We start from the raw sequence: 26,375 nt of genomic DNA, 5'->3' as shown, positions 1-26,375 counted from the left end.
TCTCGCTTGTCACAATAGCAAAATGTCCGAGAAGCATTTGAGAAGCGGTGGAAAGCCAGCCATGAAGAGCAGACAGAGCAAAGTATGCAAAGAACCTTCTCAACACAAAAATCTGCCTTTGCCAATGTGGTGCCCTCCAGATGTGCTGGCTAGAGCCAATGGGAGTGACAGTCCGAAGCATCTGGAGAACATGAGGCTAGCGGATACCGACCCACACCACTGCGAAGCCAAACAGAACCACTTTTACATCCCATTGCATTGAATGGGAAACTTTGTTTTTATTCTGCCCTTCTCCTTAACTGAGAGTGGTGTGCACAGTCCTCCCTCTCCATTTATTTATGTCTCCATGGATTTATGTGTTTATTGCACTTAAATCCCGCCCCCTTTTCTTCCAAGGAGCTCCAGGTGGGATCCATAGTTCTCTTCCTCATTTAATCCCCACCACAACCCTGTGAGGTAGGTTGACGGATAGTGGCTGCCCCAAGGTCAGCCAGAGTCATTCTTCCTGGCCCAGTGGGGATCTGAACCCAGGTCCAACTCTCCAGCCACTGGACCACACTGACCACACCCTCTACAGACAGGGGTGAGAGATGGTGCCTGGTCCAAAACCACCCCACCAGCAAAAGGGCTAAGTGGGGATCTGAGCCTTGCTCACTCTGTTCCTAGACCCACACATGATTCCCTACCCCACACCCACTCTCAGTTTAGCAGAAGATGCAATGAAGATGGGAGTGGCACTCGCTTTAGTACTTAAGGGGCAGCCCTGTTGGTACTGTTCAACACATCAAAGAGGGACGGCAAGGATGTGACAAACTCCCCGTCTTGGAAATTCCTATCCAACCCTTCAATGAAGCAGGCCTTTTGTTGTCAGGGATACAAGAAGTGATGCTTATGTGTTGTGTATTTATAAACTTGGATTTTCCAAAAATGTAACAGATTTCCTTCCAAAAGTGTATTATTCATTCATTCATTTCTTTGGCCAAATTCATTTGGACCTACTCAGAACAGCAAGGTGTTGGGGGCAGACAGCTGGGTGTTGAGGCAAAGAAGGGAACATTTTCTCCTACAAGAGCCAGTGGGCGGAAAAGCTACCACTGTTCATATCTGCTTATTCATAAACTCCAAGCAAATTTAACCTAGTGGTTTTAAATGAATCCATCATTTTTGTCATCGGAAAATGCTTTGTGCACGTTGCGCAGTCCCAAAAGCCAAGCTGAGTGGGATGAGAGCAGACACTTCTTATTCAAGCATGAAGCTGAGATGGGGCTCTACTTTGTACACCAAAATGCTTGGCAGGGGGTTGGACTCGATGGCCCTTGTGGTCTCTTCCAACTCTATGATTCTATGATTCTAAAATAAGAACAGGTGAGAAGATCTGGGCCCCCACCTCACTCCCATCCAGACTCTGTTTTCCATCGTTTCAGGTACTTTTCTTCCTATACCAGAAGTGAACTGAGCTGGGGGTGAAGAGTAAATACTTGGGCAAAGCATGGGGAGCTAGCAGCCGGGTTCAGCTCTCCTCACCTTCACATCCCCGATGATGTAAAAAAAATCACTCCTACCTCTTTAAACCTAACATGTGGTAGACCCATGAATAAGCAGGCACGGCTGCTCCCTTCGTATCATATTTTTACATGAAGGTTTGGAACTGGTTTGCTGCCTCAAAAAAGTATACATACCTCAACGTCATTAGGACTCTGGAAACTGAGCAACAATGCCAAACAACCATGGTAAATAAATTCATCTTTGCTTTTGCAAGGCAGAATATCAGCTATTTTATCAGCACTTCATTAATACAAGTGCTTTAAAAGCATTCATGGACCTGCTGTAAATGTTTTATCCCAACCATGTGTTCCAAGCCTGCTCCTGGAGTCAGATTTGCAATCTGAATATCTTTGCTCTCAGTTCTTGAACTTGTTAAGGAACAACTTTTACTAGACATACTTAGAGGCAAGCCAATTCTCAGATTCCCATCCATGCAACCAGGCACAGCCCTCTAATCACAGGGAGGCTGTAAAGCTTTGCAGCAGTTTTCCCAGTTCCCCAAACTACAAGAAGAGCAGTGGTGTATCTGCACAAGTGATGGCTCATGCAAACTTATCCCCGTGCAATTGCAGGAGCCATTGGCTGCTCACATGCAGAAGAACCCTTGTGAACTAAGTGGTTCATGCAACAATTCTAACCACCCAACTATCCACAGGCAACCATAGACTCAGCCACTCTGCAGCCATTTTTGGGTACTGTGGCAATAGCAGAAATCCCCACACCATGATAATACACATTTCAGTCCCCATAGTACTTTCTCTGGCTGAAGAATATTAAACTGAGAATGAATGCATGAAATGACCCTGAGTCTTTGCAGAATTAGGGTCAGAAAACTCTTAGCACTAGGGCTTAGCTGGACCATAAAGTTAGCACCAGCAAATTAGAACACAATTGGTAGGCTAAATTCCAAAGCATCGGGACCACGAGTAGCATAGCAAAGTAGAGGCTGCTGTAGGGATCAGATACAAACAACAGTGGAAGGCGAAAGAGACAAGACAAGTCATACATACAGTAAACTATACAGTGGTGCCTCGCAAGATGAAAATAATCTGTTCCGCGATTCTCTTCGTCTAGCGGTTTTTTCGTCTTGCGAAGCAACCCTATTAGCGGCTTAGCGGATTAGCGCTATTAGCGGCTTAGCGGCTTAGCGGCTATTAAAGGCTTAGCGGCTTAAAGGCTATTAGCGGCTTAGCGGCTTAGAAAAAGGGGGGGAGCGGGAAAAAATCGCAAGACTCGCAAGACATTTTCGTCTTGCGAAGCAAGCCCATAGGGAAATTCGTCTTGCGAAGCAACTCAAAAACGGAAAACCCTTTCGTCTAGCGGGTTTTTCGTCTTGTGAGGCATTCGTCTTGCGGGGCACCACTGTAGTTACAAAGTATGACTTCATTTCCACCCTGTTGTAGCACTACAGGGGAACAAGCATCACATTTGTTTCTCTCCAGACAAACCACAGGAGGAAGCCAATAACAAACCTTTACCTCCTCTCATGGCTTGTTTGGAGACAATCAAACCACAAACACTCGTCCGCATGCAATGCCAAGCTGGTGCTGTGAGGTTTCTTTCCTCTCCTGTCGGCGAAGAGGGGAGTCGGGTTGGTGTGAGTTTAGCAACATGCACCAGTATGGCGCTCTTTCATGGTGAGCCTTTGCTCACTTCTATGTCCCTATAGCTTCCTGCAAGGTGCAAAACAAGTAGCCACTAAAACCCTGAAAGTGATTACACAGTATTTGGAACCTCACTTCCCACTACAAGCGTAAGCCTGATCACCACTGAAATGATCAACCCCCAAAAGCAGCGATAGGATGCTAAAAAATCTACAGAACCTGCTAGAAGGCACCCCAAACCATGGAGGCCACCTGACAACAAGGGGTCCAAGAGTACCTACAAACTATTAACATGAGCTGTAAGCAGAGAGCAACCCCATCCAGGACTGGGTAAACACTACTTATCTGGGAACAGCAGTCACCTGCTAACAGTGTCTCTGCCACATCTGGATGGAATTTTAGTTTCTTGGCCTTTATCCTGTCTTTTAGAGCAGCCAAGCACCAATGGGCTTTCCCATAGAAAAAGAGTTGCATGTCATCTGTATTGACCACCCCAACTTAGACAGTCACTCCAGGTGGATACCATGATTTAGGGTATCAAAAGCTACTGAGAGATCAAGCATCAACAGTGTTACACTCTCCTCATCTCTATCCTAACAAGCATAATCATGCAGGCCAACCAAGACAATTGCAGTGCCTAAACTGGGCCTCAACCCACATTGAACTGGACCCAGAAAATCACTCATCCTGGAGCGCCTGGGCCTGGCTGCAGATTGCCTGCTTAAGAAGCTCACCCAAGAGGGAACATTTGCAAGTGGTCTGTCATGATCTGGATCTTCAAGATCCATGGAAAGTTCTCTTCAGGAACGGCCACGCCCAGTGGCCTGTTAGGTGGCCTGCAACCACCCCCTCTTGTAACAAGGCAATAGTCATTTCCTTGGCCCACCCCCGTCACCTCCTTGCTGGGTAGTATAAGCCATGAAGCACATAAGCAGCCACACAATCTTGGCGAAGCACCTTTTTCACATCCTGGAGCAACACCAACTGAAACTCATACAAAGAGTTCTTCAAGGCAAGGTCCAGACACTCCAAACTGTATAACTGATTTATTTTTAATCACAGCAGGTCACTGAGTGGCTCCCCCCCCCCCTTAGGGCTAGTGTATAATTACCGGTAGTTTCACACCACTCAAAAGATCTCGTCTTGGGAGTACGAAGAGGATGCAATGGAGGCAGCAAGGAGGGCGAGGAGGATTGCCCTAAACACTGGATGTAAGATTTACAAAGACAGTAGAAGTAAAGGAGGTCGTGTAATTTTATTGGGATCAAAAACTCTCCAGATTGCAGGAACAGATCTATTGCTATTTGAATATAATTTGTACTGCCTTCCTGGGAAATCTAGGTTGAGAGAATGAATCTGGAATGAATATAATGAATTCTCCTCAGGGAAAGGGTTATAGCAGATTGACAAAAGCCCAGAAGGGTTATAATGGTCTAAAAATGAATTTCCTCCTGGACCACTCATAGTACATGGACATAGGAAAGTTTTTCTTTTTCTTTTTCTCGTTATGGATACTGTAAAACCATGAATGTCAGTGCACACATTAAAGAAGCCATCCATCTGATGACTCACTTCCTGCCTCTTCCCTCAAAGTAAATAATTCCTTTAAGAGGAGTGAATTAATTTTTCCTTCTCTTCCCAAGAAGAGAAGGAACATGGCAACTGCATGCTTCTCTTTCACATCCTCACCTCTGTTCTTCAAGGCAGGGTACAGGCACTCCCAACTGTATAACTGATTTATTTTTAATTTTGCAGTATGGCAGCTTGTCCTCTCTGGTAAAAACACCATCAAACTAAATTATTCTAAAGAGGACTAAAAACCCTGACGAAGCCGCTCCAATTCTCCTGCAGCTCCCCCTTCTGCCCTGACTCCTGTTGTAAGGATTAAGAAAGAAAGAAAAATAACTATTCTAACTCTTCATTTCCTTCTAGCATTCAAAAGTTGCTGTTTGAGAATTTTATGCAGAGCTAAGCTGTTCTCCCCACTGCCAGAATACCATTTCTGCAGTGCTGTGGATATACTCCTTAAAGGTTCCATTTTACATCTATGCATTCACAATTCTTCTGTGCCTAGAAAAATACTATACATTTCTGTACTTCAAATTATACTGCAAAACAATACCATGGAAATGTTCCTTCCATCCATCCCAGGGCAGTCTTGAACACTTGAGGAAAAACTACTAGCAGGTACTGTATTTTTTGCTCTATAAGACTCACTTTTTCCCTCCTAAAAAGTAAGGGGGAATGTATGTGCGTCTTATGGAGCAAATGCAGGCTGCACAGCTATCCCAGAAGCCAGAACAGCAGGAGGGATTGCTGCTTTCACTGCACAGTGATCCCTCTTGCTGTTCTGGCTTGTGAGATTCAGAATATTCTTTTTCTTGTTTTCCTCCTCCAAAAACTAGGTGCGTCTTGTGGTCTGGTGCGTCTTATAGAGCGAAAAATATGGTAGTTGTCTCTCAGCCTAACCGACCTCACAGGGTTGTTCTGAAGAGAAAGAGAAAGTGCCACATACTGTGGGCATCCTGTGCTCTTCCGGGGAATGATTAAAAAAGCAATTGATGATCATAATTTAACAGCACCGTGGATATATGAGAAATGGGACATGATTCACTGCCATGCGGAAAGGACTCTTCCTAAACTTGTTCTTGATGCTTTGTCAAGCACTCGCTGCCTGGCTCTTAAATAGATCTCCAAAACAACAAGGGCTGGAAACACAGATATTTCTTTTTAAAAATTTAAATTGGCATTCTGGGAGCTGTGAGGGTAGCTCTGACCTTGCTGTGCCAAAGTGACATCACAGCTGCATGTGGTCAAGGCTGACATTGAAACTGAGAGAGTCAGAGATGCGTAAAAATTGTAACATGTACTGTCAGAAGCACATAACTGAGACTTTTGAGAAGATGGAAAGAGTGTTTTTGTATAAGCTGCATTTTCCAACCAACCAACCAACTCCTAGAGAAGTCTACAAGATAAATCTATGGACCAAACAAAATACAAAAGTACAGTACATATTTTTCCAGCCATTCACTAAATGCCTGTCTTTCCCTGAATCTCATGCATTTAAGTCTGCTTTTTCTGTTCCATAAGATTTAGCATGCAACAGCTAGTAAGCAGTAAAAGGATTTTCCTATTTAAATTTAAATTAAACTGTATCATTACAAATATTAACAAATTCTGTGATGACGTTATCTATATTGTCCCATAGCCATTTTTGTAGCCCCCTCGCCATGTGCCTAGCATTAGTGATTCAAGCTAGCTGGAAAACAGCTTGAAAATGACAAATACTAAAGGCCTCTCTTTTGAAGAATCATCAAAGTTCCTATTCTCATGTTTTAGCCACTTACTCTAAACGCTCTTCCTCTTTTTTCCGCAGATCAAAGTCCCGCTGAACAACTTCCCAAACATGCTCAGCTTCTTCATCTGTCAGTTTGGAAAGATCCAGTTTCCGCCTTCCCATCTTTAGAAAACAGAGCACCTAAAAATCAAGAACAAAAGTCTGTGTCAAACTGTGTCAAACTGTGTCAAACAGGTTAGAACTCATTATTCTCCAATAATATTTGTTTAATTAAAATAAATCGTTTCCTCCCTAAAAGAGGGCACGTGTTGTGGTGAGACCTGGAGACTGACCTCCTGGTAGTGGGTCTATTGGATAGCCGCAACACCCGATTGGTAGGTCCCTCATTGCTGGGTTTAATCGGGGTGCAGTCTAAACGGATTGAGGGACCTATATAATCCCTTGCACGTGTCCCAGAGCTTCCTCTTTCGGCTCGTGCATCAGAACACCCGCCCACCTCTCCCTAATTTTAGGGGCATTTTTGCGATTGACCTTGCTATGCCGTCGTGTGTTGTCTGTCATTGGGACAGGGGCATGGCAGGAATTTTCCCCACTTGACTGATTTGCTGTTGCCATTTGGTTTTCGCCTGCCACGTAGCAATTCATCACAAATTGTAAAGTTGCAGATAGGCACTGGTTGAGGTGATAGGGATGGGAGAACGGTCTTGCCATCCCTATGTGAAGGGTATTCCGTTAAAGGAATCCTGGGACTCAACTTGGTTTGGTCAACCCTTGAGAGGGGGTTGTGCCCGTGCCTGAGTCCAGGGGAGCATCTGGGGAGTGGACAGAGTCCATTCCCAGGCTTTTCACCTGCCTCAAGTGTTCACCCTTGGCTGACCTATGATAGAGCTCTGGGTCAGCGCTACCTGCAAGGGTGTAGGGAGCTAGTCGAACCAGAGCCTATGCAACCACTCACTTTTCTGTAATCATTGTGGCCTAAATTCTGCCAAAAACCAAAACTAAAATTTGAGTCAAATGTGTCTTTATTTAAGGGGGAGATCTCTGGGTACGAACACGCAAATAAATTAAATGAGGCTACCACCACCATCTTTGTAAATTGTGGCACCCAGAACTGGACACAGGACTCCAGGTGTGGTCTGATCAAGACAGAATAGAGTGGGACTATGACTTCCCTTGATCTGGACACTAGACTTTTGTTGATGCAGCCTAAAATAACATTCACTTTTTTTGCTGCTGCATCACACAGTTGACTCATGTTAAGGTTGTGGTACACCAAGGCCTGAATTCTGATTCTGTCTTCTGCGGCATTAGCTACCCCTCCCAGTTTGGTGTCATCTGCAAATTGGAGATGAGCATCCCCTCAATTCCTTCATCCAAGACATTTATAAAGACTTTGAACAACAACAGGCCCAGTACAGAACCCTGCGGCACCCTACTTGTCACTTTTTCCCAGGACTACGAGGAACCATTCATTATTTTTTTAATGAAATATTTATTAAGCTTTTTTAGAATAATACAGTAAAAATGAAAAAGAAAATAGAAAAATACAAAATAAAAACAGTTAAAAACACACATATTTTCTGTTACTTATTTTCCTTTAACTTATTTCCCGGACCTCCTCATACCTCCCTTTTTTGTATTCTGCTTCAATTTATTGGTTCAGCAAATCCTTACCATTAAATTTTAACCCATTTATAACCCTTTTTTCATATCTCTTAGAGCATTACAGCTGGAAACCCCTTAATTGCTATCCAACATCATTCTATCATTCATTAATTTTACAATATTTCTGTAGATAGTCTTTAAATTTCTTCCAATCTTCTTCCACCGACTCTTCTCCCTGGTCTCGGATTCTGCCAGTCATTTCCGCCAGTTCCATATAGTCCATCACCTTCATCTGCCATTCTTCCAAAGTGGGTAGATCTTGTGTCTTCTAATACTGACGAGGAACCATTCATGAGTACTCTTTGGGTTTGATCAGTCAACCAGCTACAAAGCCACCTAACAGTTACCTCATCCGACCCACATTTTACCAGCTTCTCTGCAAGAAGTTCATGGTGGATTTTGTCAAAAGACAGTTTGCAGCCATCATGAGAAATGAAGGGATAAATGCATTCCCGTCGCCCTGAAATGCATGTCAGGCAGCCAGCAATCCCCTACCTTTGCACAGTTGTCAAACAAGCAACGCACACTGGATAAAGCTAATGATACTGTAGTGTGAAGGGCTTTCTACAGAGCCACAGAGTTGAAGGAACTGGCAATAATACACAGGACAGACTTAACATTGGGTAGATTTCTTTCCAGAAGGAAAAAAACTAGTTCAGCTGCTTCTTCTCCAGGAAGTTATCCGGTAAACTGAACTTGTGGAGGATGCCAGTGAAGAGACAGAAAGGTCTGCCAAGAAAGTCTGCTGATCTCCCACACGCAGGCCAACTTTGCTTAGCACGGATTCAGGCAGAGGCACTCCTTATGAGCTGCTATCATTTCCAAGGGCAAAATGAACAACAGGGCCTTTATCTGTCAGGTCATTTCAGTTTACGGAAATAGAAGATGGCTTCATTATGAGTCTGAATTAAATTTATAACTGCATCTAGATAACAAACCAGAAAAAAGGCCCATTTAAACTGGGAAAGCAGATAAAGTGACCCAAGTCAAATGCAGACAATTCCAACAAGAAAGAAAAATGTGAGGCATGTAGAGAAACCGGTGTGGCTGCATAAGGGGCTTCCAGGTGAGTAGAGTTATAAGAAGTGGAAGAAGGGGGAAATCACAAAGGAGGAGTATACACCAACAGCTGCAGCAGGAAAGTCAGGCTGACTAAAGCCCAGAATGAGCTCAGGCTTGCACGAGAAGTTGATAATAATAATACAGTGCTAGGGATGCAGGTGGCGCTGTGGGTTAAACCACAGAGCCTAGGACTTGCCGATCAGAAGGTCGGCGGTTCGAATCCCCGCAACGGGGTGAGCTCCCATTGCTCGGTCCCTGCTCCTGCCAACCTAGCAGTTCGAAAGCACGCCAAAGTGCAAGCTAAATGGCGTTTCCGTGTGCTGCTCTGGTTCGCCAGAAGCGGCTTAGTCATGCTGGCCACATGACCCGGAAGCTGTACGCCGGCTCCCTTGGCCAATAAAGTGAGATGAGCGCCGCAACCCCAGAGTCGGCCACGACTGGACCTAATGGTCAGGGGTCCCTTTACCTTTACCTCGGGTTAAGAACTTAATTTGTTCTGGAGGTTTGTTCTTAACCTGGAGCACCACTTTAGCTAATGGGGCCTCCCACTGCCGCCGCGCTGCCACCATGTGATTTCTGTTCTCATCCTGAAGCAAAGTTCTTAACCTGAGGTACTATTTCTGGGTTAGCTGAGTCTGTAACCTGAAGCGTATGTAACCTGAAGCGTATGTAACCCAAGGTACCACTGTAAAAAAGGTTTCTTCCACTATGTTCCAAGCAAGAGGAAGAACAAGTAGATGGAACAAGTAGATCTTCTCTGTGTGGAGAAGATGGAGAAATGCTACTGGTTGACAGACAGAAGGCGGAATTGCTCAACACCTACTTTGCTTCTGTCTTCACCCAAAAGGAAAGTGATGCCCAACCTGGTGATAACAGAATAAATGATGTAAGGAGGGAGCTGCAGCCTAAGACTGGAAAAGAGGCAGTAAGGGAACACCTAGCTACTTTAAATGAATTCAAATCACCAGGGCCTGATGACCTGCATCCAAATGGTACTACTGGAACTTGCAGATGTACCGTATTTTTCCATGTATAAGACTAGGTTTTCCCCTAAAAAATAATGTCAAAAATTTGGGGGTGTTTTATACTCTGGGCCATCTCTCCCCATTTTCTTAAATCTGAGTTCCCCAAAATAGGAGGCATCTTATACATGGGGGCGTCTTATAGATGGAAAAATTTGGTAATTTCAGAGCCTATTACCTTTGAAAAATCTTGGAGAACAGGAGACACGTCCCTGCAGACTGGAGGCAGGCAAATGTTGTCTCCATCGGAGGAAAGAAAGACCCAGCCAACTACTGACCAGTCAGCTTGACATCAATACCAGGAAAAGCCCAGAACAGATAATTTAACAGTCTGTCTGTGAGCACTTAGAAAAGGATGTGGTGATAACTAAGACCCAGCATGGGTTTCTCAAAAACAAGTCATGTGAGACAAATCTCATGGTTGTTTTTTTAATGGAGTCACAAGCTTGGTGGATCAGGGGAATGCTGTGGACCTAGTGTATCTTGATTTCAGTCAGGCTTTTGACAAAGTCCCCCATGGTATTCTTACGAGGAAGTTGGTAAAATGTGGGTTGAATGAGGTAACTGTTAGGTGGATTTGCAGCTGGTTAACTGACCACACCCAAAGAGTACTCATTAATTGTTCCTCATTGTCCTGGAAAAAAGTGACAAGTGGGGTGCCACAGGATACTACCACAGGGTTCTGTCTTGGGACCATTGTTCAGCGTCTTTATAAATGTCTTGGGTGAAGGAATTGAGGGGATGCTCATCTCTAATTTGCAGATGACACCAAACTGGGAGGGGCAGCTAATGCCGCAGAAGACAGAATCAGGATCAAGATGGCCTTAGCTGACTGGATACCTGGGTCCAAGCTTACAAAATGAAATTCAATAGGGACAAATGTAAGGTTCTGCACTTAAGGCAGGAAGAACCAGCTTCCAAAAAAAAAATAAGATGGGGGACATCTGGCTTACTAGCAGAACATGTGGAAAGAATCTAGGAGTCTTGTTGGATCACAACCTTGACATGAGTCAACAGTTTGATGATGCAGCAGCAGCAGCAAAAAAAGGGGGGGAGTGAATGCTATTCTAGGCTGCATCAACAGAAATTGAGTGTCCTGATCAAGGGAAGTCATAGTACTGATCTAGTCTGCCTTGGTCAGAGCACACCTGGAAGAGTGTGTCCAATTCTGGGCACCCCCAATTTAAGAAGGCTGTTGACAAGTTGTAACATGTGCAAAGGAGGGCAATCAAGATGATTAAGGGTCTGGAAACCAAGCATTATGAGGAAAGCTTGAAGGAACTGAGTATGTTTAGCCTGGAAAAGAGGAGATGGAGAGGAGGTATGATAGCCATCTTCAAATATCTGAAGAGCTGTCACATGGAAGGTGGAGCAAGCTTGTTTTCTCCTGCTCTGGAAAGAAGGAAACTTAACCAATGGTTTCAAGTTACATCATCATCAACCTTTTTATTCGACCGTCAGTCAGAAAAAAGTACATTTGTCAATACACAGTTAAAACATCCAGGAAGATTTTAGAACTTAGCCAACACTAAAATGGGCTAAACAGATAGCCCCATATCAATACAGTCAATTATAGTCTTGCGACGCTTAAAAGCTAAAAAAAGAAATTTGGCCACCAAGGAAGGTATAGCTCTAGTGACATTATTCAGCAAGTGTAAAGCCTGGTTTTCTCCGGGTAGGAAGCTAAATTGACATAGGAGTGGGTCTATAAAATTTTGTCTAAGCTCTGCATAAGAAGGGCAAGTCAAGAGAATGTGTTCGGTGGACTCAACCACACCCATGGCACAATGACAGGTTCTCTGGGCATATGGTACTCCCCTGTACCTTCCCCACAATATCGCAGAGTCAAGGACATTTAATCTAGCTGCTGTAAGAAGTCTGCGGTATTCCACATAGTGGATTTCTGCAAGGTAGTGGGCTGGTATGGTCCAGTAAATCTGGTCCCCAAGGAACATCCCTGGTTTTACCTGGGCTATGTCCTCTTGGGTTTCAAGTTACAAGAAAGCAGATTCTGACTAAATATCTCACAGTAAGGGCTGTTTGACAGTGGAAAAGACTGGGAGGTGGTGGATTCTCCTTCACTGGAGGTTTTGGTGCAGAAGGTGGATGGCCATCTGCCATGGATGCTTTGGTTGAAATTCCTGTATTGTAGGGGGTTGGACTAGATGATCCACAGCACAGCCTGTGTTTATGGTCAGTTGGTGGACCTGACTGACGTCAGGTAGCAGTCAGACCCACCCTTGTGAAACTGCCTGCTTGCTTTGCCCTGATAAGCAGTTTAAACTCAAAATTTGTGTGGGGACACAACCCCCCCCCTAGCGGCTGATGGAGGAGCTGACGTCATCCATTGGCGATGCAGGAGGCCAAAGGCCCCCCAGACCTTTGGTGGCCCCACTTGGCTGCAATCGCTACTCCCAATTGATACCGGTAAGCGGATATTGCTTTACTTGCCAATATTTGTGCAAGTCATACTTAGATGATGCTTTTCTCACACAAAACTGGCCATCTGAAGTATTTAAACATGGACACTGTATATTTTTACAAAGACAAGATGACCTGGTTATAAGATTTAGAGTCCATTAGTGGGATCTTACAGAGCCGCACAACTGGTGCCAACACCCAAGTAAGTATAAGACTGCTCCCTTTTGTGAGAGGGAAAATGAATTCAGCATGACTGTCAGCTGATTTTCTGCCATTTTTTTTTCCAGTCAACAAGCCAGCACACAACTTATTTGCAGAAGTAATGCAATCAAGATCAGATTATATTTATGTTAACCTAGCAAAATGACTACTGTTATGATGGTTGTTAAGCAAAGGGAAGGCCTGTATATTGCATACCGCTGTGCTTTCTGCTTAAAGAGAGGCTGTGCAACATACACCCTGTTAAGTCACCCTGTAAGAGAGGTGGTGGCTGCTCAGTCACCTTATATTCAGTTTACTGTATAAATATCCAAGAACGCTACCCATAGTGAACTTTCCCTCTCTCCTTATCCCACTCCAGTTTGGTCTGCTCAATGCATTTACGATGAACCAAAGTTACCAAGTCATCTTCAAGAGCAACACCATGTAGAGCACCTTCCCATCTGAAAGTTACCAGAGCAGGGAGTACAGTGGCCAAGTAATCTCTGTTGAAAAGGGGCTATAACTAGCGAACCAGCTGGAGCCCAAAGAAGGCACTCCAAGCCATCAAGGCTACCTGAGCCTCCTTCCAGGAGAGTGCTAACCTATCCAGGATAGGCCGCCTCCACACCTGAAAGACATGAGGAGCTGGGATACCTCTGTCTCTCCAGGATTCAGCCTCAGTTTACTGGACCACATCCAGCCCCTCACCACCTCTGAGCACTGGTCTAAAACCTCAGTTGCCTCTCCTGATTCAGTCTGAACAGAGAGATGGAGCTGGTTGTCACCAGCATTTCAACAACACTTCACTCCAAATCTCCCAATGACAGCTCCCAGAGGCTTCCTTTGGAAGTTACATAGCATGGGGGCCAAGATGGAGCCCTGTGGGACACCCCAGGATAATTCCCAGGAGCCCTTTAGGACAGTGCCCCCCCATCCACACCTTCCTGAGGCACCACTGAAGTATCCTTCAGTGGCCAACAGTTTCAAAAGCTGCAGAGAGATCTAGGAGAACGAGCAGGGCTGCCCTCCCCTTAACTTTCTCCTGACAAATGTCCTTAATCAGGGTGACCAAGGCAATTTCAGTGGTGTGACCAGGCCTGAAACCAGACTGGATCCAAATAATCAGTTTTCCTCAGACATGCCTGAAGCTAGGGCGCCACCTCCTTCTCAAGCACCTTGCCCAGAAAGGGGATATTTGCCACTGGGTTTAAAGCCTCAGCGCCTAGGGCTTGCCGATTGAAAGGTCGGCGGTTCGAATCCCCGCGGCGGGGTGCGCTCCCGTTGTTCGGTCCCAGCGCCTGCCAACCTAGCAGTTCAAAAGCACCCCGGACAGCGCTGGCCCCTGGCCTCTTGAGTGAGATGGGCGCACAACCCTAGAGTCTGTCAAGACTGGCCCGTACGGGCAGGGGTACCTTTACCTTTTACCTTAACCCCTCTGAGTCCAGGGAAGTCTTCTTAAGGATGACATTACAGATCTCTGCCATAGATATTACAATGCCACTACACCACCTATAGGAACATAGAACTGAGTCAGACCTTTGTTCTTCCTAGCTTAGTACTGTCTACACTGACTGGCAGTGGCTCTCCCCTGCCAGGGATTGAACCTGGGACCTTCTGCATGCAAGGCAGGTGCTCTACTGCTGATCTGCGGCCCTTCCCTCATGCATGCCACCTATGTGTGAAGAATGTTTGCAATGTGAATTCATATCAAAATAGCATGATTTGCCTCCTCTGTTTTGCTTCCCGTTGACATTTTTGTGCCTTGTGATGCGGGAAGAGCCTGGCCAAGCACTTAGCCATAAGGCCACAGATATCGGCAATGTTTGTCTGTGTTCAACGACTTGTCTCCAGAAAAGCTCCAGCAGCTTCTTGTGACACAACAGATGGTGCTCTGGGGCCCTCTGATCTTTGGGGTGCTCTTCAGTATCAATAATGATAGGGAGAAGCTAAGAAGCTTCCAGGCACAAGCAGGAGCCGCCTGGCACTTCTCTGGAGGCATGGTATGAATACAAGGCGAACACACGTGTCTGTTGGGCTGACGTTGCTTCTGGCTGTCCATTCCCCTCAAGTCAAGGGAGAGACTCATTCCCTCAGGATGCTGCTGCCAGCTGACAGAGTCAGAGCTGAGAGTGTTCTGGATTAACTCGTCCAGAATAAAGAATGTTCTGCCTCAATTTTCACCATGACTTCAACTCTAGTCATTATGCTCAAATCTATGTAGATCTACTCAGAAGTAAGGCTTGCTGAATATGATGGGGTTGCTCTCAAGTAGTCAGAGGATTTTTAGAGATTGGGATTATTGGTTTTTTTTAGTATAGCAGACAGATGCAGTGTCTGTTCTGGAAAGCACCACATATATGGTAGATACCTATCAGTCTGTTCTCACATGGCCGCAGGTGAAAGGGATGGATCTGAAGGCTGAGGAGTCTTCAGTGCTCCATCCCTTCATCCATCTGCTTATGGCCGATAATTTCAGTGTGCTGTGAAACAAGCGCCACAAATGGAAATGTCAAAAGATTTTGATTCAGTTCAATTGAACAAACATAAATGTGCATCTGAAAACAAAAACAATGTAAGCATCACGGTTCTAATACATGTATAAAATTATCTACATCCACTTTTGGATGATTGTTTTCCCCACCCACAAACTAACATCACCTCCAATGTTTTGAGCATTAGGAGTTGAAGGAGTTAAATATGAGCCTCCTGCTTCAGCAAGTGTAATTATTAATCCGGCCCTTGAGATACTTAAGGATGGCTCTTATACCTCCTCTCAGTCTCCTCCTTCCCAGGCTAAACAAACCAAACTCCCTCAACCATTCCTCATAAGGCTTGGTTTCCAGAACCTTCCTTGCCCTGATTTTGCTATGTGTACTTCTTTATTACAATTAAAGCACACAACTTTCATAGATGTGGCTTTGCCCTTCATTTGACACTTAGACACATAACTAGAATCATTGGCTTTTGCACTCCTGACTGGAGACTCTTCTCTCCTTTGTACACATTCCTCTCTTAAACAGGCAATTAATCTTTTGAAAGTCAAGTCCTCTTTCCCATCCATTAGAGTTGCAAAAGGCCCAAATTTGGGTTCTAGTGACCCTAGGAAATAGCAGATATTTTGCTCTTCCTGCATTGGGTACTCTGACAGTTCTAGTTTCTCGAGAAGTGTTAAGATCTCAGTCACATATTTGGGACAATCTGCCTTAGAATTCAACCTGAGCCTCAGCAGATCTTGCATCTATTTTCTATGGAAACTTTTGCTTGCAAATCCATATGAAAGTTCCAGAGCCTCAAGTATCTGGACTGCGGTATCAGTCTCCTTAGTATGCACAATCTGGGCATCTGAAATGCCGCTTAAAGTTGTGGCCCTTGCTTGCTTATTCTGCCGTTCTCATAAATTGATTGGAGCTGTAGATTCTTTGTTATTGCCTGTAGGCCTTTGACTTTTAATCCCACCTAGTATTTCTTTGCTATTAACATCAGACGCTTTCCCCATTGAGTAAGGATGGTGGAGACAATGGAGTCACCATATGCTCACCAAGAAACGAAATAAAGAGTTCTGCTTTGGACCTCTCTTCTTTCTTAAGAGAATTCAGCTGCATTCACCAAAATACTTCAGAAATAATCTAATCTTGGCCCATAACCTATGTCGGGATGTGAATTAGATGCTAGGAGAGGATATATTTATTAGATATTATCCTTCCTTCCTCACGTGAGTGCCATCCCTTTGCAACTTAAAGAGAAGCTTAGATAGACTAGTTTTAGCTTTTTAGTTTAAATAATCCAGGATGGATTCTCCTGGTATGGCCTCCTTTCTCTGAAAACTTTCCAGCTTGTCAATATCCTCCTTCAATTGTGGTGCCCAGAGCTGGACACAGGACTCCAGGCGGGGTCTGACAAAGGCAAAATAGGGTGAACACCCCATGGTTAACCGCCCCACCCCACCCTCGGTGATCTCCCAGCCACACATAAGAGAAAGTATTGCTTCCTACATTCTGCAGACCTGGCCTAATATTTATGCCTTGTTGCTTACTGACTTAACAAGAGTTTTCTACACAATTCTGAAGAACAATTATCCTAGTCAAAAGAAACTGCAAGGGACAAATGGATCCTGAAACATGATATAAAGTGATGAACTTTAAAAGGGAAGGGGAGAGAGAAGGGTCTCAAAAGTGGCTTCAGAAAATGTGTCTTTTCTCCTTCTGGGTGTTGTGCTAATGGGAGAAGATGGCTCTGCTTTAAGTCCCCTGTCCCACTATTAATACAGAGGAACGAGCCCAGCGAGGGTCAGAGGGGAGACACTCAAGTGGCCTACAGGTGGAAGGGCAGCTGTGCAAGGCATTCCCAGCCCACCCAAGTCACCTGGCCCTACCGGAAAGGCCTCCGTCCTGCAACAGAGCTGCAAAGGTGGAACAAGGTCAACCTAGAGGAGACTGGAGACTCCAGATCACTGCTGCCAATGCGACCCATCAATCTAAGCTCTCTCTCACCTGTGATTCGGGTCTCACCATGGGACTGAAACTGCCTTGGTCGCGCTGGTTGATGATCTCCGGCGGGCTAGGGACAAAGGTGAGAGCTGTTTCCTAGTTCTGCTGGATCTCTCAGCGGCCTTTGACACCATCGACCATAACATCCTTCTGGACCGTCTAGAGGGGCTGGGAGCTGGGGGCACTGTCATACAGTGGTTCCGCTCCTTCCTCCTGGGTCGTGTCCAGAAAGTGGTGGTGGGGGATGAGTGCTCAGACCCCTGGGCTCTCACTTGTGGGGTGCCTCAGGGTTCTGTCCTCTCCCCCATGCTTTTTAATATCTATATGAAGCCGCTGGGAGAGATCATCAGGGGGTTTGGACTGGGTGTTCATCAGTACGCAGATGACACCCAGCTCTACCTCTCCTTTAAATCAGAACCAGTGAGGGCGGTGAAGGTCCTGTGTGAGTGCCTGGAGGCGGTTGGAGGATGGATGGCGGCTAACAGACTGAGGTTGAATCCTGACAAAACAGAAGTACTGTTTTTGGGGGACAGGGAGCGGGTTGGTGTGGGGGATTCCCTGGTCTTGAATGGGGTAACTGTGCCCCTAAAGGACCAGGTGCGTAGCCTGGGAGTCATTTTGGACTCACAGCTGTCCATGGAGGCGCAGGTTAACTCTGTGTCCAGGGCAGCTGTCTACCAGCTCCACCTGGTACGCAGGCTAAGACCCTACCTGCCCGCGAACTGTCTCGCCAGAGTGGTGCATGCTCTAGTTATCTCACGCTTGGACTACTGCAACGCGCTCTACATGGGGCTACCTTTGAAGGTGACCCGGAAACTGCAATTAATCCAGAATGCGGCAGCTAGACTGGTGACTGGGAGTGGCCGCCGGGACCATATAACACCGGTTCTGAGAGACCTGCATTGGCTCCCAGTACGTTTCCGAGCACGATTCAAAGTGTTGGTGCTGACCTTTAAAGCCCTAAACGGCCTCGGTCCTGTATACCTGAAGGAGCGTCTCCACCCCCATCATTCAGCCCGGACACTGAGATCCAGCGCCGAGGGCCTTCTGGCGGTTCCCTCATTGCGAGAAGTGAGGCTACAGGGAACCAGACAGAGGGCCTTCTCGGTAGTGGCGCCCGCCCTGTGGAACGCCCTCCCATTAGATGTCAAAGAGATAAATAATTACCTGATATTCAGAAGACATCTTAAGGCAGCCCTGTTCAGGGAAGTTTTTAATATGTAATGCTGTACTGTTTTTAACACTGATTGGGAGCCGCCCAGAGTGGCTGGGGAAACTCAGCCAGATGGGCGGGGTATAAATAATAAATTATTATTATTATTATTATTATGATTCAAATTAATAATCATGCCACTCTCAGCAGCTCAAGGTATTGGAAGCAAAATAATGAGAAAGGTTGTAGGTCACCAGAAGGAAAGCAGGCAGTTGCAATTTCTCCCTACCACTACTGTATAAGCTCCACAAGTTAATGCACCCCATATTTGGAAACCTGGTCAAGTCAATCATTTTGTTACTTGCTTAAGAATGGAAGATAGCGAATAATACTACTTCACTTTTATACAGTGCTTTAGAGCATTCAAAGTACTTCATTCTTACCTTACAATCCTGTAAGGTAGGTCTGTATCACCCCCATGTTATGAAGGCCCTGGGGCTTAGAAAAGGTGGCAGAGCTGATATCTGAACAGGAACCTCCTGATTTGTCGCTCTGTCTCTTAGGCCTTCTCCAGGCAATCTGTTTATTGCTTGTGTGGAGATTATACCACTTTTCCATTATCCCTCACTGTCTAGAACATCACTTTCCTTATAATAAAAATAATGATTTTTTTAAAAGTTAGTTTGTTGCCCAACAGTGCTTTAAATCCATGCTAACTGGGCAAACCTAAACATGCTGGTGTGAGGCCAAATCCCTCCAACAGAACAGTGATCATCCAAAGGGGACCTCATCCTTTATGCCATGCCTCCTTAAAGAACAAAAATAAGACTTAGTGGGAAATTCTGCTGAAATTCCAGAATACTAGAATGTTGCCAGGATCGGACATGGGGAAACCAAAGACAGAGTCCAGAAATTGTTGGGAGTCCAACTCCCAGCATGCTGTGCTGGCCAGGACTGGTGGGAGTTGGGAGCCAAACAACCTCTGGAGGGTAACAGACTAGCTCCACACCCATCCACCCCTGGGCTAAACCATAACTACAGTCCCAAAACCTCTTCCTAAAGATATGGGTGCTGACTGTAGATCGGCTACTAGAGGGTGGGTCTGCGGAGTTATTTTGAAAGAGGCCAGACGTGCTTCTGTCAAATATGACTCCGTCCACCTGCACGGTGACATTGGTTATGCTGGCTCCTTGTCTAACCCCCCTGCAGAGAGAAGAAATAACGTGGTGTTTTAGGCACACAGAAGTTGTGAGAAATTGCAGCCCACCTCCCATTTTTTGCTGCTATCCTGAAGTCACACCCAAAAGGGTGGGGGGATGACAAGGAGGAGATAAACAACAGTAGTTTGGATTTGTTGGATATTTTTGAGCATCAGCAACAGACAGTGAAGGACACTTTTTCTAATGGGGTTGTGGAATCCTAGCTAACTACAATCCCCACACGTGAGATGCAATTTTCATTTACAGTGGTACCCCGGTTAAGAACTTAATTTGTTCTGGAGGTCTGTTCTTAACCTGAAACTGTTCTTAACCTGAGGTACCACTTTAGCTAATGGGGCCTCCTGCTGCCGCCGCACGATTTCTGTTCTTATCCTGAAGCAAAGTTCTTAACCCAAGGTACTATTTCTGGGTTAGCGGAGTCTGTAACCTGAAGCGTATGTAACCTGAAGCGTCAGTAACCTGAGGTACCACTGTAATGCCACACTTCTGAGGAGTTCAAAGCAGTGCTTTAGCACCTCAACAACCTGATCGGTAGATCAGGTCAAGCTCCCCAATTCATATCAATGAACTTTCTAGCAAAGTAATTCTATGATCCTGGATTTCTGACACCCAGTCCCATCATTCTAGTTATGGCATATTACAGCTCTTTACACAATTTCAGGGTACCCTCAGTTACCACTGAATATGGTTGTATTTGCAGATGGTAAATTCTGCATAAACTTTCCCCGTGTCTTAAGCTTGGCCTTCTAGTTAATATAATTTGAAACCTAAAATAAATGCTAAAGATAATCAATCTAACAAAAGGCCACAGCCACAGATGATGGTGGTGGTGATTAAAGGTAAAAAGGTAAATATTATTATTATTATTAATGACAAATGACTAGATTTATTGAGAACAAGTAACAAATATGCAAATCAGCCCCAACTCCAGTCAGCCTGCCACATACCAGCTTCCAGATGCTGAGTTATGGGCACCATCTGATCTGCAGGTCTGGAAAACAATCTGCAGCCCCTCGGCTGGAGTTGAGAGTGATCTGCATATTCGAGTTGTTTGCCATTAACAACTTCTGGGGCTTTGGGTCTATTTGTCAGACTGGCCTCCTATAGCTTTCCATAAACAGAAGGAGTTGTCCAAATACTGCTGAAACTTCCATGGAGCTGAAACCTGACTCCTGATCAAAAACGAGATAGATCCGCTGTTGGACAAAACTATTTCAAGCACTTTCATAAATATTTCAATAAAGTGTTATTGAAAGGGGAGTTTCCATGGAGGGGAACCCTTTTATAGATTTGCATTGGCTTTATTTCCATAGTTTGCATTGAACAAATCAGTAATAAATTAGAAATGTGCCTTTCCAGTTACAACATGTCAGCAGTAAAAATGAACCCACATTTAAATCTCCGGAAGGAAAGAAGAAGTCAAGGAAGTTGCTCTTTTTACCCCAGTCGGCAGCCTTGCCAGAAAGGGCGCATGTGGAGTCATCTGCAGCCATGTGCAGCCATGGCGCTTCATGCATCCCAAATTAACCTTCAGTCGGCCTCGGGGCGCCTCTGGCGAAGAGGCGTCCCCATGAGCAGGAAGTCACAAGCTCTTTGCGCGCCAGAGAGCATTCAGTGTCACAGGACAGCAGCAGACTCTCCCATCCCTCCTCTAGGTTGCTTTCACTGTGACAGGACTATTGCTGCCACTTCGCGTATCCCTGGTGCGCGGAGCGCGGGCAGAGAGGCGCGCGGAGATGCCCCCGTCCTTTCCAGCTCAGCCCTTCTCCCAATGCACAGCCCTTTCCTTCTTCAGCCCGCCCTCACCTTGGCCCCTCGCTCCCGGTCCTTCCTCTGCCCCCCGACCTGGCAGCCAGGCCGGCAGGGGCCAGCCCTGCCAACGCCCGCCAGGTCCTCGCTCGGCTGCTGCTCACTGCCTTTGCCCCTGGCAAACAAGCCCCCTGGAGCCTGCCCAGGCAAGCAGCAGGTTGGTTGCAATTGCGCTTCTCCCCCTGGGGATCGCCCTTTGCGCAGCTGCGGTTACCTTGCAATGCGCGCTGATGTTGCTGCTGTTGCTGCTGCTGCTTCCTGGGTGCTGCTCAGCCCTCTCTCTGGTCTCTTCCTCGGTGGAAATCCTGCCCTAGAAGGTGGTGCAAAACTATGTGGCTGTCACATGCTTCCAGTGCTGGGTTCCCATCCTCCTCTCCCCTCGCCCAGGGCTCACCAGATCCAACCACCTAATCGGTGCGCAGCGATCACATGGCCCCACGAGCGCTGGCCTCCCAGTCAACTTCCTGGGCAGCAGCAGCTAAAGCGATAAGGAGAAGAGGAGCAGCAGCAGAAGAAGAAAGGCGACGGGAGAGCTGCAGCCGCTGGCAGCTTTTTAAATAACCACGGGGAAGATTGCTTGGGCTACCTGTGGGGCACATGTGAGGCACTTGGTCAGGGCGCGGGAATAAATGGCCCAGTCAGTCGGTGTTTAAATCTGAGTGGGACTTGAAAGAGCAAGGTTTTTTTTTAAATGCATCAATAAAAAGCAGGTTAGCGGGTTAAGCAAATCCACTGCGAGATCGGGTTGCGCAAGGCTAGGATGGCTGCTAAGATAAACCTTCATTTTGCAAAACAAAAAAAATTCCTTCCAGTAGCACCTTAAAGACCAACTAAGTTAGTTCTTGGTATGAGCTTTCGTGTGCATGCAAGAAGTGTGCATGCACACGAAAGCTCATACCAAGAACTAACTTAGTTGGTCTTTAAGGTGCTACTGGAAGGAATTTTTTTTGTTTTGACTATGGCAGACCAACACGGCTACCTATCTGTAACTTCATTTTGCAGAAGCAGTAGCCTGTCCCTCGTATTTAACCATCTGAAATATTTTAATGCCGCCTTTCCTGAAATCACAGTGAGTTAACAACGCAACCGTTAAACCATATGTACAAAACGGTAAGCTATCCAGCCTGAGGCGAATGAAAAGCAACTCGCACTGAGATCCAGAGGAGAAAAGTTGTGTCTTCAGAGAAAGTCGGAGACTCTGTTGCCTCACTCGCCTGCCCGCGGGTTTCTCGAATCATCCCGCTGCTGCCCACGGTTGGAAGCAAGATGCTCCATCCAAAACTCAGCAGGGTTTTCCCATCTTCTGAGACAAAAGTGGGAGATGCCTGCTGCCCTGTTCTTCAGCTATGTGTGTGAGCAGCACAGTCAGTGGGCCTTCCTAAACACCCCTTTGCACAGAGCTCACTCATGCACATTCATGGGCTGCATCATGCTCTTAACCGCTGTGTTATTTTCTTCACTCCTTATCAGCTAAACCTGATCTCCCTGTTCAAACACAATGTGAAAAGTGAATTCATACTTTGAATTCCTTTGTGCTGAGTTGCGCTTTGTGTCAATAGAAAACTCTGCGCTGGAGACTAGCCCTTGTGGGTGACTCCCCAAGACGCTCTGAGTGGGCAATTATTTTGGCAACCTTTTCAATGCCAGGCAACTGAACTGACTTGGAGGTGTGATCAATTAAAAATGCTGTCAACCTGATTTTTTTATGTAAAGGGATTGCACTATTGTTCACATGTGGTTAATAAAATATGCAAAGTTATAAAGTAGCCCACTGGTGATGTGTTCTCCCATGGCAAAGGGACATTTAACCACCTGGATCTGTTTGTTGGTTTGCTTTTAAAGAGATATGGTAGAGTTGAAAGGGCTCTTGGCAGCCATCAGTCCACCCTCCCCTCCAAGTGCAGCAGGAACCCCAGTATGGATTTTGAGAAAGGGATGCTGGGTTTTAGTACTCAGAGCATCCTTTTCTAAGTGCTCACAGACTGACTTGTTGAATTATCTGCTCTAAGACCTTTCCTGGTATCAATGGGTCAAGTGAGTAGAATTGCAAAGCAGGAATATTTTGCCCAAAGTGGGGATTGAATCCACGACCTTGAGGTTAAGAGTCTCGTGCTGTACCGACTGAGCCATCCCTAGTTATCTGGATCTTCTTTCCCCCTTTTTCTGAAGGTGGGGACAACATTTGCCCACCTCCAGTCTGTGTGAACTTTACACATTCTCCAAGAATATTCAAAGATTACAGTCTGAAATCACAGTCTGTAAATCCACTGGATAATATTATTGTCTAGACCGTATTCAATCAGTTTGCTAACCAAAATATTAGAGATCGTTATCAAATGTTTTGCTGAAATTAAGATAAATAATGCCACAGCCTTCTTACACGAGACTAATCTAGCAAAATTTATTATTGACAAATCCATGCTGCATTCTATTAATCACGGCAGTGTTATCAGGAGAGGTACAAACTGGCTCCTTTTCAATCTGTTCTAATATGGGACAACAATATTTTAATTGCATCTGTATTCTTTTGTATTCCTGTGTCTAGCATTCATCTGCATTCATTCTGGAGTATTTCCTCCCCCCCGCCCCGAACGCAAAGGCACCCTCATGGATGACACAGAAAGCACCTTTTGCTTTTCTTTTTGTGCTGCTTGTGTGGTCACTGCAAGAAGTGGAAGAGGCCAGGAGAGCTCAGTCAGTAGAGAGGGAGACTCTTCATCTCTTCATCTCAGAGCCCCACATTGGGCAAAAGATCCCTGCACTGCAGGGGGTTAGACTAGGTGACCCTCCTGGTCTCTTCTAATGACACAATTCCATGATTCTACAGCAATTTTAAAATCACATGTAAATTCTAAACTATGTTGTGCACATCAGTTAAGTACAAAACAAGGCCTCCTCCAAATAAGGCCATCTCATTTTGTGTGCTCGCATTATGTGCTCTGAACAAAGCCATTCATTGTTCTTCAGGGCAGACCATCATCCATAAGTGGAGTCAGATTCAACTGATTTTGCTCAACAAAGAGGCCCATGAAAAGGCCAAATTAAGTGACATATGCGAGATCTGTTTTCAGATCACTAGATGTTTCTGCTTTTCCTTTAAAGGAAGTGCAGCCTCCCCTCCCCCCCCTCAAATTTCATCATGGCTCCCTTTCCCTTTGGCATTTTCCCCATTATGAATTTACTTCCACCAAAAGAATAGCCATTCCCCCCCCCCCTCTGTGAAAGGTTTGGCTCCCTCCCTGCAGCATCTCAGCCATAATCAAATTCTCACAAGTTGCTGGCCTGTTCTCTCTGTGTGGGCACTGGCGGACAAAGGTGGGGGGCGGCCTGCCCCGGGTACCATCTGGGGGGGATGACATCATGGCCCCCCGGGATGCTCAGCGCTCATCACGCCCCCTAGGATGCACGCCACGCCCCTGGATGTACGCCGCGCCCGGTGCCAGAGCAGGTAGCTTCGCCACTGGGGGGGGGACAGATGTGAATGGGGGAGGAGAGGGAGGCTTGCATGAAGTTCAGGGACAATCTGAATAACATGCATTACATTGATAATTATCCACGGCTGGACATGTATTGGGTGCATCAGTGCAAATGCTCTCAGCAAGGCCACCTAAGGAGAATCCAATTTGTCTTTCCAAATGTCCAGGCAGCTGATTATTGATCTGCCCTGCAACGAGTTTCCATTTATCTTGCTCCTCTCTGGAACACCAAACAAGCGGCATGTGGGCTGCCATGTGCGTCCCTCCCCCGATCTTGCTGGAACTGGCTTGGTGGCTTGTGACCAGAGATCAGACTCAGATGAGGAAACAAACTGTCACTCCTCTTGTTCACCACATTGCTAATTTGCCAGATATGATTCTCAGCAGGTCCAGTTCTCTCTTATTTCAGAATGTGGTCGCCTTCCCCTCTTTGATTCACTTTTTATAGTTTATGTTTCTATGCAGCAGCTTCTTAAATCTTTCCTCTTGCTGATTATTCTTCTTAAAACCAATTCTACTGGAACTGTTTTGATTTTTTTAAAGAGAGTAAATAGACGGTCTCTGATATTCTGCAGAGCACCAGGCAAAGGTGTGTGTGGCTCGGAAGCAGGACTCTGTGAGCTGCTTGACAAGTTGTGCAGGACGCAGGAGATGGTGGAGTGAGATGCCTGAGCTCTTGGGCCTTGTTCACTTTCAGAGTCCGGGGGGAGGTTGGCTTTTTAAGAAAGGCTTTCAGACAAAGGAAGCAAAACCCCTTCCTGCACCCACTCCAGGTAAAAGGGTTTCCTGATGAGCTTCTTCCACAGGAGAGCATTGGGGGGGAAACATACACCCACCTCTAGCCCAAATTGCACAGTGATGTGCAGAAAAGCTCTCAGACAAACCATACAAACATTTCACAACACATCGGCTGTTGCTGGGTGATAAACCTACAGTATTCCCATCACTTGGCAGAGCAATACAAGTGAGCCCTGGGCTCCCTTCCACCTCCACAATACTATGATTCTATGGAATGACCAAGATCCCTGAGGATAACTCTGCCTCTGCTTCTTCGGGATGGTTTCATCATCTGTGTGGGCTCTGAGGCCCACGTGGATATATGAATAGAAGGGATTTTCCCTGGAGGGAAAACACAAACCAGCTCTGGAAAAGATTTGGTGGAGCAGAAACCTCTTATGTAGCCATGAGATACACAGGGCTCAAGGCATTTTGGCACCCAAGGGGAACCACTGAATGGTGTGAGTGAAGATCTACACTGGGAACAAGGTGGGTGGGTTGGGGGACCAGCAGTCCCTCCTATTCTCCAAGAGATCACTACAGAAGCAGCATTTTGGGATTCCACCAAGACAGTGACAGATCCAGCTTCCAAGGAGTGCACCACAGCTGTCACAGCCACTGTGGCGGTAGCAGCA

General features: G+C 45.9%; 1 protein-coding gene across 6 annotated transcripts in view; it reads right to left on the bottom strand.

The window, feature by feature from the left end:
* Positions 1-21,920, bottom strand: part of MLPH (melanophilin) — a 79,074-nt gene extending 57,154 nt beyond the window's left edge. For 3 of the 6 annotated variants that reach the window (XM_077918717.1, XM_077918710.1, XM_077918721.1), the window contains exon 1: positions 6,497-6,627. In XM_077918717.1, coding sequence (XP_077774843.1) covers positions 6,497-6,609 — 113 coding nt within the window. In that variant the 5' untranslated portion in view covers positions 6,610-6,627. Of the gene's footprint in view, positions 1-6,496; positions 6,628-21,119; positions 21,140-21,484; positions 21,614-21,701 lie in introns of those variants that run through there. The other 3 variants (XM_077918713.1, XM_077918715.1, XM_077918723.1) reach the window with 3 other exon arrangements.
* Between the last annotated feature and the right edge of the window lie 4,455 nt (positions 21,921-26,375).

This window comes from Podarcis muralis, chromosome 1, assembly GCF_964188315.1.
Source record: "Podarcis muralis chromosome 1, rPodMur119.hap1.1, whole genome shotgun sequence".
Taxonomy (NCBI): domain Eukaryota; kingdom Metazoa; phylum Chordata; class Lepidosauria; order Squamata; family Lacertidae; genus Podarcis; species Podarcis muralis.
Note: the sequence above shows the minus strand (reverse complement) of the source record. Positions and strands in the feature narration are given on the sequence as shown.